Genomic DNA, 12828 nt, shown 5'->3' on the forward strand with positions numbered 1-12828 from the left:
CTGTAGAAATTGCTACTGCTCAAGTTTGCTCTTGCCCAAACAAGAGCACTTCAGCTATGTCCTGTTGGTGGGAACAGAAGCTTTTCTTACCTTCATGGGCTCTGGAAAGCACAGAACTATTTGCTAAGAGCTCAGAGAGGTAATTTAGCCAGGAAAGCACAGAATGTGCACAGACTGAATCCATCTAAATGCAGACTCTTGGCATCAAGTGGGTGGTCATCTACATAGGAACATCTTCAAATCTCAGGGGAATTCAAAAGCAGTCCCAATTTCTGCACTCATGGCACATTCTCTCCCACCCAGACACCAGAAGGCCATGGTAGAAATTGCTGAGGCAATCACATCTTACAGCACCTCAGCCCATTCCTGATACCTCCTTGGAAACACAATCCATAGTTGCCAGTGATTTTCACTACAGCTAGCCCTGTGACAGCTTCAGACAAGGCATGGGCTCCCTACCTGAGCACAGTGACCACAGCTCACCACCTGCCCCACAGCTCAGACAATGCACTGGTGCAGCACATCACAACCAGGAACGGACACAGAAAGGAAGATGCCCAACTACTGCTTCACCATAAAGATGTGGCTTGCTTTAGATTTTATCAGGCCAGAATCAGGAAGTTGTGCCCATCCCCTCACCTGGAAGTTCCTCCATGCTGTTGACAGGGCTGAAGTAGTTCTTGAGTGCACTGTAGCTGTTCATAGCCACGCTGAGGTAGAATTCCGGCATGAAAGCGAAAAGCGAGCCTGTCCTGTCGCCGTGCTCGATGGTGCGGATGCACACTCGCAGCAGCCAGTAGATATCCTGCATCTTCTCCTGCCAGAAAGAACACAATCCCCACTCAGCTGTCAGCTTCTCTTGGGAGAAACAACAACCAGCATCACGCTCAGACCTCAGAAACATCCCCATATTGGAGATCTTGCTCAGACATCTTACTGCTCTAAGATCAGTAACCAGAGCTGTGCCTGGCCTTTCCATAAAGCCACGGAAGTGACATCTGGAAGAAACAATCAGAGATCTCGACACCAACCTCAAGCACAGAGCATGACTCTCACCAATGTGATGGTTTTGTCTCACCAAGCCTTGAGACCCTCCAAGCACTACTCCTTACCAGGGCACGTGCAACCACGCAGGCCTGGCAAACAAACATGTGAGTTTTGATTTCAAGGACACTGCTGAAGGAAAGCAGGCACTAGCACTTTCCAGAAATCTGCTGGAAAGAAAGCTGGTCCATTGTAGGGATTAAATGGGAACAGGCTGAAAAGCTCACACCAACTCAGATCTTTGCAATAGGCAGCCACAGCCCTTCAGGTTCTGTGCCAGCCATTCAACCAGATTTACTGTCTTGAGGAACATCAGCCTCTTGTCTCTCTAAACAAAAATCGGAGGGTCCTAAATTAAAAACAGGAAATTTAAGGTCATCTACATAATTTTAAGCTATAAAAATGGGCGCCACCAAAGCCACAAAAAGAGGAATGTTATTTCATATCCTGCAATGCCAAGAAATAGCATAAGCAATAGCTACTTGCATAAAAATAGATGAAGAAGGGTTACACTTCTAGTTTAAGAAAAAAATAAAATCAGAGGTGCAGATAAGGCATTTCATTTGCTTAATGTCTTTTCTCAAGTATGCTGTTACCATCTTTGGGAGATTTTAATGGGTTTATTCTGTAAATTAGGCTGAACTAGTACAAATCAACTAAACTGACTAACAGATATCTTTTTCTCAACACTGACCCACATCTCAGCCAAAGTGTTACTTTCAGGATAAAAAACAACTGTGCAGAACAACATTAAGGTTAAAAAAGCTGCCTTTGGCTTTAAGACTTGATAACCTCAAACATAGTTTCAGGTATTGCCAAGCTAGAAGAAAGCCTACACCAAGAGGATACAAAGATGTGATTAGCCATTGAGATAGATAAATACAGTGCTGTAATAAAATAAGCTGTAATTCCCACTGGGATGTTCTGAAGGCAGAATTATATGCTTTAAAACTATGAGTGTTTTTAAGCAGTAGCACTCCCTTTTGTCTAACTTTGAATCCCCCAGAATAAACCAGTGGCTAATTCCCTCGAGGAAGGAGCAGCCTCTGCCGTGCTCTGACACCTCAGCACAGAGCAAGACTTCACCCCTAAACAGAATCAGGCTCTTTCTCTCCAACAGCAGCAGCTGTCGTCATAGAGATGAGATCCTCCAGTGCACACAATCCCAGAGATGCAGGAGCTGCTGGATGGATGCCTCCATTGGGAAAGAGCAGGGACTTGAGATGACTGTGAGATGGAGCCCTGAAGGCACAGGTTCCTCAGTGCAGCCACATTCCACAAGCTCACTGGGCCCCTGGGGCACATTCCTGCTCTCCCTGTGGGCCATGCAGGCCAGGATAGCAGCACAAGCCACAAACAGGGAAGGCTGTAACCTTCAGTCCCAGATGCTGCTGATTCATCAGGAAAGGTGACACTGCAGTCCTGGTTTAGTATGACAGTGGATCATCTAGAGACATGAATAGTGTTTCTGCATTGGCCACCACAGTGATACCTGCAGTGCACCCTGGCGATGCCCTCAGCCTTTCCAGAGCAATCTGGGAAGAAAGGATTATTTTCTGGCAAGCATAGGCTCTGCTAATGCAGCTGGAGAGCTTTTGCCTTGCAATCCTGCTTGGGAGGGAAGGAGGGGACAAGCAAAGAGCTCATGAGTCAGGATCAGCCACTGTAGTTCTGCCAGATGTGTTCATAGGAACTCTTTTTCCCCTCCCTGTTTACATCCTGGGACACACAAAAGCCACAAAGAGAGATAGGGCAAGGCAATGGAAGTCAGGAAAAAATCAACAAAACTGCTTGTGAGAAAACAGACCAGAGCTTTTATCCTGCAAAATCATGAATTTGGGGGGGAAAAGGAGAACCTGTGCAAATAGGCACTGCATTAATAAATGTGTGAAGAAGGGGAGAACACCTGAACAAGAACTCCCTTGACTTGGATCCCACAGATTCCAGGAAGAGCTGCAGTAGTGAGATCCCCCTGTGGCACAGCACAGCTTAGGGAATTGATTCACAGTAGCCTCTATCCTGTGACATGTCTTGAGAGCTGAATCTCCCTTTGATCTGCACCCTTTTGTCTGCAGTGCTCTAAGGGAAAGGCTACAGCACCACGCACAGCTCAGATCAGACTGAGCTGATCACTATGGGACACTGGGGATCAGGAGAGGAACTAAGCCTAGAAAGGAGTCTCTGATACACAACAAAGGAAAAAGCAGCCCCAGAGATCACTGACATTGCTTCAACACCAGGAAAATGACACCTGTGACATGTGAGCCAAGCAGCAGAGATGCAGACGCTCACTGGTCTCCTTTCAGCTGCTCATGTTATGCTCCTGCCCACCTTTGAATAAATGGTGACATTTATCCAAGCGAGGCGCCGGCTCAGGTGGTTGAGCTTCTCAGAGAAGACCTTTTGGCTCTTCAGCAGCTCCTCATGGATGTCTCTCCTCTGAAAAGAGTGCAGAGATGTGAGGGCAGATGTCACTGCCATTTATAGCATTCTTTTTCAGTACTGGACAAACAATGCAAAAGCATGTATCACCTTGGGGCTAGCTGGGGAGTACTGGCAGGGGGAAAGGGGTCAGCAGCCTTTCTGTGGAGGGAGTGGGAATCAGTGCTATAAAAAGCACTTATCAGTCTCAGCTGAAGCCCACAAGGCCTGATGCAGATGCTGGTACAGTTTGGCAGCAGGAGTTCACCTTGCCAGATACTGAGGCTCTGCCAGAGAAGGAAGCTGGGAATCCACAAACACTTACCCTCTTTGGGCAGCGGCTGATTTTTTCCTCTGTGTCTTTCAGTGCCATGGCATATTCATTCACATCATCTGACACACCAACCATCTGAAAAGCAGCAGATTTCAGCAGTAAATAAGGGTTTTTTTCACCTAAACATACAAGCACGCAAACAGAGTCCCAATGGAAGTTGGCAGAAGGACAGGGCACACACACAGTCACTAAAAAAGCAGAAAACAGAGTCGGTGTAGAAGCATGGACATTGGGGGAAGAGATTCCTGCACATACCACTTACCTTCCCCAGCTGCTGGTGAACACTGAGGTTGTACATCATCACTATCCCATCCAGGACTTCCAGGAGAGAGTTCTCAGTGATGGGCTGGTCTGGCTCTTCTGGGGGTCTGCCCAGTAAGAGACCCTCGTTTCCATGGGTGCCTTCAACTGCAATGCATTCCCAAGATAGGAAAGAAGTTCTTAGCACAGCATTTTGGCACCTCAGCTTCTGCCTGCTCCTCTGTGAAGCCAAAGCCCTGCGGTGTCTCTCTAACTTCTTCCCAGCCCATAGGATTCACCAGATACCACTAGATACCACACTACCACACCATTCTCATCTTGCTGCCTCCATCAAGCTGACCTGTCAGATCTGTTCAGACTGACTCAAGTCACGCAAATTCCACCACCTCAAGCCCTGTAGATGCTTCAGAGGCCTGCCTGGTCCACCCAAACAGAAACAGTGCTACTGCTGCACACATTATCCTCTAGCTGGTCTGTCTTCAGAGCAAGTGTGGCTACAGCTGCCTCTGAACTGCCTTCCTTGCAAAGTCTCACTGCATTTGGAGGAACCAAGGCAGCATCTCCTTACACACAGAGTGGGACAACATCACCAGTGTCATGTTCAGGGTGGCAAAGGGGTCTTTTGAGTGTCAGCATGCCCTGGGAACGGGAAGGAGCAATGCTGGCAGTAAGGAGATTGCGTTCCTCTGGGGAGCTGGAAGATGCCATTCTGCCAGGGCCCAGCTGGGCCATGCCAGCACGCAGCAGGAGTACTCACTGTCCTCCCGTGTGCGCTGCTCCACGCGCAGCGTGAGCACTTTGATCTTCTCCAGGGTTCCAAGGGGCCGCCGCGGGTTCATCAGGCTGACGGCTGCCGTGCTCAGGAACCGGTTGGCCCGGCCCAGGGTGGGGGAGCTGAGCCAGGCAGGCCTGGCAAGAGCTCCACCAATGGCCAGGGCAGCAGAGGGACGCTGGGACTAGAAGGAAATGAAGGGAGAAACAGTTCCAGTTGTGTTTGGCTGCCTGCTGTTCCTCCCTTGACTTTGCAAGGACGTTGGTATAGATGCACAGTGGCCACTGGAAGATGAGTAGGCAGGGTAGCAAATGGGTAAGTCCTTCCTCCAAGGGCACATGCCAGGCACAAACAGCACACCTGCACATCAAGAAGCTGCTCTGTCTACAGTTGCCTTGCACCTTTCCAAATGCAAGCACCAAGAGCTGCCATGGAGGGGAGGCAGCACATTCAGATTGGTGGGTAGTGAGAGAGCAGGGCACAGAAAATTTTGCTGCTCAAACTTGGTGCACCAAGGTCCTCACTGATCTCCAGTGACTCTCATCCAAGTGCAGCTGTTTATCTGGTGGCCCACGGACTGGTCACAGTCCTGGCCCAACCCTGCCTTGCTGTAAAGCAAAGCCTTTCTAGGCAGAGGCTGAACTTGCTGCCCCAGCACCAGGGCCCCCATAGGTGAATAACACGACTCACCTGTGCTGCTGATGTTGCTGATTCCTCATCTTCATCAAGATCATCCATAGTCACTGCCTGCAGTTCTGCAGGGTCGATCAGGATGTTGGCTTTTGCAGCCAGGTCATCTGCACAGAGCACACCAAAGCAGTGATGAATGCAGGAGTCACTCTTCACTTACCATGAGGAAGACTCATCCTCTTTCCTGCTTCTCAGCAGTAGAGAAAAGTTAGATGCTCTATCAGAACAAGCTCATCTGTCCCAAGCTTCCTTACAAGGAACAGATCTGCCCTTACAGAAAGAACAGAGACCAAGCAGCAGCAGATGCTGCCCTCCCAGGACCCATTTCTGCTCCTGGCCCTACCAGCTACAAACAGGATAACTGAGGAACCAGGAGACAACCACCAGGGCCAAACTGGACTAGTGCAGGAATGGCAGCTCTCTGCTGAGACAATCTTTTAAGCATCCAGCTCTTCAATGCTGTCCTATGATGGGTCCCTAAGTCACTAGGACAGAGGCCACACCCAGAGGAAGCCTATGCTGATGGCTACACTGTACAAAGCCTGAAGAATGTGTTCTTTAGTCCACAGCTCTGTCTGTACAGCTGGCCAGGATACCTCGGTAAGAAACCAGAGGAGATAATGTGGCTCTTAAGCTAAGTAATCTAATCTTAAACAGCCAGGGATCAGCATGAGACAGAGAAAATGGTCCTTATCTTGCAAACACACCAGGGAAGGAGAAGAGACATCTGAGCCAAAGGCAAGCGCCACACTAGCCAGAAACCAGAGACAAACCAAGTCCAAGGAAACACCAAAGGGTTTCTAACCCTTGCACAAGACAAGCTTTGGAAGCCTAGTGCCAGAGGAGTGTGCACACAAACACACAGCTGCAGTACATACACAGGGCTGCTCCTCCCTGCCCAGGGTAATGCACCAAGCAAATCCTGGGCATCCTTCACGCCCAGCAGAGCCCAGCTGATGGTCAGTGCTTTCACAGCTCCCAGCCCCTGGCTGTGGTGCAGCAGGAGCACCACACCAGAGGATATTCCCAGACTATCCCCTTCCCTCCAACTGCCACATGCCCAATTCAGGGATACAAGCAGTAAACTGTTAACTTAAAGGACACTCCACCTAAGACGTGTGGTGTCTTCTTCAAAGTAATTTGAATCTCATTAAAATTCAAGTTTCCTCTCCCTGAATTTAATCAAAATTCATTACCCACAGCTCCCTCCCTGGAATGTCTTGCATGAATTCCATCCAAGACCTGGATTCAGGTATTGGCAATGAGAGCACTTACCTTTCAGAGTCTTCTTAAGATGAGACAAAAGACCTCCAAGTCGTTGAAGGTCAAAATAATCCACCTTCCCATTATAGAAGAGTTGAGGAGGGACATAGGCCTCTAAAACAGAGGAGGAGATTTGTTTCTTTTCCCACGCACAGGATGTACAAAGTCAAGTAACGGCTTCTAAAGCAGATCCCAGGACTCACATATAGGACTAACATTTAGGGACAACTTTTGTTGTAATAAAAGCACAAGCCATTAAGGCAGAGGTGATTTCCACAATGGAGCAAGCATTAGATCCATGCAGAAAGAGGAGCAACCAATGGCCATCAATAAGACTGCCAGCACTTCCTCCCTCCAGCCACAGTCACAGGGGTAAACTGGATCATTAGATAACTTGGCAGCTCTCCACCTGGCTACTCCAGCTCTGCCACTCAGTCCCACAGGGACAGTAAAGCACTTACTGAGTCTAGAGGAAAGGTCAGCCTAAAGTAAGGAAAGGGAATACCAGTGGGGTCTAAGGGTGGGAAAGCAACTGGCACTGATTTAGTTTCTCCTTATTTCCACAGTTTGGGAACTCCAAAATCAGAAAAATATCTTCCCCAAAACTCTGACTAATGGATCACTGAGCTGCCCTTCCACAGACCCACAGTCAACAGTGGACTCTGCTCCAGAGCAGATGGGGGAATAGCAAACAGTACAGGTGTCCTTTTGCAAGTCTCAAATCTGGATGCTAACTGCAATAGATCTGCACACAGGAACTTCCCAAGGTGACAGAAGGCTCAGGCACCCATTAGAGACATAACATTTCCAACATCCTGGAAAGCACTGCCAAGAGGCAAACCTTGTCCTAACCACAGAAAAGCCTGCAAAGCCTCTCCCCCAGGCCTCACCTTCACTGCTCAGGGAAGCTGGGGTCTTTGTTTTGTGGCCATCCCAGAAGTAGCGCAGGGCAGCGATGAGCCGGTGCAGGAAGCACACCATGTACTCTGGTGGGCACAACACAGCCAAGTTCTAGGGCAAGAATGAGAGTCTAGCATCAGGGCAGGTGTGAAAGTGCATCTCAGGCCAAAGGGCTACATGGAGCGGGCAGAAACTTTTGTGTTCTCAGCCTTGCTAGCATCTCCAGCCTACATCTCTGTCAGAGAGCCCAGACCTGATGGTGGGCAGTAGTTCCCACCTCTAGGAAGTCCTGGGACACCTCTGTCACTGGTCTGACAGAGGATAACGCACATTCCATCTTTCATGATGGGGATGAACACAGGGATGCAGGTGAAGAAAGGGTTTCCTACACAGCGGATGCCCACCTCCCAAAGCCTCAGGCCAACAGCCTGACCCAGGGCCAGAGGACCAATCCTCACCCAGGCAGTGAGGAGGATGCCAGAGCCAGCAGCCCCACTGTGGCAGAACACTCCACAGCCACACTCCCTGAGGGGCTATAGGAGGATATTCAGCTCCCACCTAAGACTTTCCAAGGACCACTTTCCTATAAATCTGCACAGGACTTCTCTAACTTGCCTGGTTTCTAGCCTCAGATCTCCCCCTCCTCATTCTCTGTCATATCTAGACCTCAGTGGATCAACTATTGGAAGCAGCCTGGCCAGAAGGGCAGAATTCGCAGCCTGAAGGTGCCCAGGGTCAGACTTGCAGGAAGGCTGGCCCTCTGACTTACCCCTCTGTTGCTAGCGTTTTCCTGAAGAAACTTGCGGAATTTGTTTAGGAAGATGTATCTGGAGGCTTCCCCCTGGCAGAAGGAAAACCACGTGGTAAATCCAGGATTTATAAAGCACATCACATGAAGATACTGTGACAAAAGACTCATAGAGTGCTTACCCCTCCTCTGTCCTTGTTGTTCAGGAGCAGCTTCAGAATCTGAACCTGAAGACCTTCCACCACTAAGAGGGGGACACACATCTGTCATCAGAAAACCAGTACTGGGAACAACTACCCCTCTTACCCCAACTGCAGTACCCTGTTCCCAGGAGAAACCCTGTCCCTCCCCAGCACAGGGGGCCCAGGAAGAACCAGTGACAGCAGAAAGCTAATCCCACCACTGAGAATTTTCTCCTCCAGTACCTAGCAAGAAATTAATCCATAGTTAAAAAATAATGCATAGGTTTGTTCCTGCTCCATCAAGGGGGGCTGCAGGTCTGTGCAGCGGGGTCCCAGCACTCCTAATATGCCATCAGAACAGAGCATGGCTGGCCCCCACCTCTGCACCACAGCCTATCCTGGCAGGAACACAGCTGTACTTCATGTAGTGAATGGGATTTAGAAACAGCTCCTGGCTGCACAGAAGGTGTGGAATCTTGGCAAGCTCCCTCCTTCCCCACAAACCTTCAATGCGTTTCTTGAGCCGCTGGCAGCCTCTTTCATATGCCCGACGCCTCAGTCTCTCCTCAGCACTCTCCTCCTTCACCTCCTTACTCTCCTTGCCCTGGTTGGGGGACAGACACTGAGTAGTAGGAGAGCACTGCACAAGGAAAATGTCTTGCCAGAAATTCCCTTAAACAATGCAAAATGGAGAGCAGAAACTCCCTGAAACAATGTGTCAGTGTGTGACTGCAGCTGGCAGGACACTTAAACAGGTCTCCTCCAGCCTTGTAATGAGTAATGGCAGGAGATCTTTTGAGGACACCCCAGTCAATTCCATAAATACTGTGAGGTTCCCTTCCAAAAATGTTGCCACAGTAAACTGTCCCCCCTCCCCTGTCTGAGCATCACACCTCAAACATACTCTCTAAGGGGACAAAAAAGATGACAAGGGAATGGAAAAGCTCCAGCTCTCAAACTGTAGGACCCACCAGTACTAACACAGCTGGAAATAAGGGCCATCCAACTTCCTCAGCCAGAAAAAGATGCAAATGGCAGGCAACAACATTTCCTCAGCCTCCTCGGTGGAAGTGCCTGTACTCACCTCCTTGGTGAAGCGGTTTGGCCACCACGTGGTGGGAATGAGCTCCTGCAAACCTGCCTCCTCCACACGCAGAGGGCTCTTGATGTAGAAGAACACAACTGAACGGAGCACATCGAAGCTGTGCTGGAGTTAAAGCAAGCACAGAAGCTACAACGGGAGAAGGGACAGGGCATGTCTCCAGAGCTGTAGTGAAAGACTCCTTTCCAAAGTGCCGCTGCAAGATCCAGAGGCCTCTGGACAAGCCCCACACAGCTATCACAGCAGCTGCCCAAATGCTACCACAGAGCTGGACTGCTCTGAAAGTGGTTTTGCTCTAGGGATATTAGAGGTCAGTCTGGTAGAAATGAGTCCTGTGTGTTATGAGGATGTGAACTATTACAACACTGCTCCCTCCCCTCAAAGCATTCGTAGGAAATTGTGTCAGGCAGAGGATACCTGAGAAATGACCTGTCAAGACAGGGTGGCTTCTGCCTCCCTGGACCTACAGGTCCTTGAAGTGTCCTCAGCTGCATTATTGAGGGAAGGGAAAACTGAGACAGGAGGAGACACAAAGGATACAGAACATTGCTGAGTAGGTATTTCCTAGATTTCTCATGCTTCAAGACTGCAATGGTGAGCCGGAGGTAGTGGATCTAGGAAAACAGGAGAAGCAAAAGTGACTCCATCTGCAGAACACACAACTCTCCAATGGCTACAGTGTGACGGAACTGCCATCTTTGGATCAAACAACTACAGGATCCAAAACATCATGTACCTTTGGGTAAGGGGACATAACAGAAGCTGTCTAGTCACAGATTCCTGGGGATTCAGAAGTGCAAACTCACTTGCAATCCCAGGTCTGGGATGATGGGGGAGAACCTGTAAGCCCGCAGCAGGGACATCAGTAGCTGCTTGAGGCACTCATGCACTTCATACTCCTGAGAAAATAAGAAACATATTTAAGAACAACAGCAAGGAGTCAGGAACAGCTATAGCTCCCAGAGTAAGATCTTGGAAGGAAGTATTCATTCCTGAACTGAAAAAGCAGGTGCTCTGAACCCACAGTGTCCCTCTGACTCCAAAGGAGAGAGTCCAAGCAGAAGTTGGTGCCAGTGCTTTGCTACAGGGAAACAAGCTTCTGCAGGAAGTCCAACCCAAAAGTCATCTACAAAAAGCCAAAGTCCCAGGCCCTATTTGTTGGGCAGTCACCAGTCCTCTTACTCCCTGACTCTACCCAAGACACAGTGTTGGCAGAACCAACCCAGAAGAGAACGAATTAAGTCTTGGGTAAATGTGATGAGAGAAGAGTTGTCTATTTGAATTCAACTCATAGTCAAGCAGCAGGATGAGAGCCAACTCTTCCACAAACACAGCAGTCCTACCAGAGGGTCCATTTTCACTGCTAAGATGGTGGGCCTGAAGGAGTCATGACATTTTTCTATTAAACTTCTCATGGCAGCTGGCTGGGCCAGTGCCTACATCTGTTAACTGTTACCCCAAAGGGCAGACGTGCTGTCTCCAAGCAGATCCCTGGCAGTGACTGGCTCTGTGTAACCACCCAAGCACTCCAGCAGCAGCAGCTTCCCAGCTGCCTCAAACATGCGTCCCAGGAAGAAGTAAGCTCATCCAGCATGGACAGGAAGAGAAGTTGGAGGAGGCTTTTCCCCAGCAGTGCTGGAGATGGTGAGAGTGCACTGCACACTTCTACCCTGGTCCCGCACACTCTGGTCGATCTCTTCAGCACATGGCAGCACTTAAGACCTCCACAGTCAAATACACATTAATAACAATCAGAAATCTATTCTTATTGATAAACTTGATGTTTCCAGAAACAGGAAGTTATTCACCATCATCAGTTCCTTTAGCAGTAGGAGAAGCTTAGAAATGCCTGGTTAACTCATTGCCAGTGTCTGCATTCAACCCTCAGTGCCTGGGTGTGCAGCAGCAGCCAGATGAGCTAATTGAGAGGGTGGTCTACCACAAAGAAAAAAGAAGAGAAAGACACTGAACACCACCAGCATTTTGTAGGGAAGGCTCCTGTCCTCAGCACCTCCCAGAGTCTCCCTGGGATCCCTATGGAGGAACCAGCACCCTAGCAGCTCACCTCCATAAGAAGCCACATGAGATCCAGCAGCTGCTGAATAAGGGGGTGGGCCTCCACTGCCCCTCCTCGCTCAAGGATGCTCAACAGGAAGGTCATGAGCACATCTTCCACCAGGTACACCTTGCACTGCAGACAGAGAGGCAGGTCAACATTCCTCCATGGCACAGGCACTTCCCAGCAAAAGCAGGGGATTACTTTGGCTTGCAAGAACAGTAACAAGCACTACAGAACCTGGCAATGGGCAGGCAAAACTCACCATAAGAGGGGAGAAATAATTGAAGATGTGAGCTAATGTAATCAACACTGTGGGCTCTCCCTGCAGCTGCCACATGGATGTGTCTTTCTCCACCAGCTTCCCCTCCTGCAATGACAAACCCAGAAAGACACATGGCTTGGATCCAGCCCAATCCACCTGTACACCAGCAACTGAATGAACCGCGTGCCTGGAGCAGCCACTGCTGCTGTCCCATGCCTGACTGCACCGAAAACCTTGAACATGGGAATTCAGAATGCCAAAGAAGCCAGGCCTATTCCTCTGGAAAGCTGTAGTGCAGTCCAGATGTCACTATCAACCACATGCAGGGACTTTGAAAATGTTCTTCTAAAAAAAGGCTCAAGTTTACATGATAATTTGTAAATGGGAACACCTACAGAGAAGGACAACTAGCAAAGCAGGCCTTCATTCAAGCCAAGACCATAGCATATGGCATTCCCTATGCTTTGGGCATAAACAGATCATCCCTCATCCTAGTCCAAAACAGTGTTTCCAGCAAACAGTGCCACAGCCAAAACAATTGTCAAGGCAGACCTGCCAGAATTTCATCACTTTACTGAATAGTAAAAAGCTTGGGATATGAACAAACTGATTTCAAGGGTGCAAAATCAAATGCAGCAGTTGTGACCCTGACAAACATCACTTCTTGAATACTGCCAATGAAACCTCCTAGGACTGAGAACAACAAAGCACAGTGTGACTTAAATTAAGTCCTGGAACTATCAGAAAGCCCATTTTGCAAGGCAGAGAGCTCCAGGGACATGCATGCCCC

General features: G+C 49.2%; 1 protein-coding gene across 1 annotated transcript in view; it reads right to left on the reverse strand.

The window, feature by feature from the left end:
• RNF123 (ring finger protein 123) overlaps positions 1-12828 on the reverse strand; it is a 47738-nt gene that overhangs the window by 23357 nt on the left and 11553 nt on the right. Inside the window, exons 12-27 of the mRNA XM_053953370.1 lie at positions 12039-12143; positions 11783-11908; positions 10524-10616; positions 10258-10331; positions 9700-9817; positions 9120-9219; positions 8616-8677; positions 8455-8526; positions 7676-7796; positions 6798-6899; positions 5523-5629; positions 4818-5016; positions 4062-4207; positions 3791-3874; positions 3376-3483; positions 640-817 (exon numbers count right to left, since the gene is read on the reverse strand). Of these exons, the coding sequence (XP_053809345.1) occupies positions 640-817; positions 3376-3483; positions 3791-3874; positions 4062-4207; positions 4818-5016; positions 5523-5629; positions 6798-6899; positions 7676-7796; positions 8455-8526; positions 8616-8677; positions 9120-9219; positions 9700-9817; positions 10258-10331; positions 10524-10616; positions 11783-11908; positions 12039-12143 (1795 nt within the window). The remainder of the gene's footprint in view (positions 1-639; positions 818-3375; positions 3484-3790; positions 3875-4061; positions 4208-4817; positions 5017-5522; positions 5630-6797; positions 6900-7675; positions 7797-8454; positions 8527-8615; positions 8678-9119; positions 9220-9699; positions 9818-10257; positions 10332-10523; positions 10617-11782; positions 11909-12038; positions 12144-12828) is intronic.

Source organism: Vidua chalybeata, chromosome 12 (genome assembly GCF_026979565.1).
Source record: "Vidua chalybeata isolate OUT-0048 chromosome 12, bVidCha1 merged haplotype, whole genome shotgun sequence".
NCBI classification, from domain to species: Eukaryota; Metazoa; Chordata; class Aves; order Passeriformes; family Viduidae; genus Vidua; species Vidua chalybeata.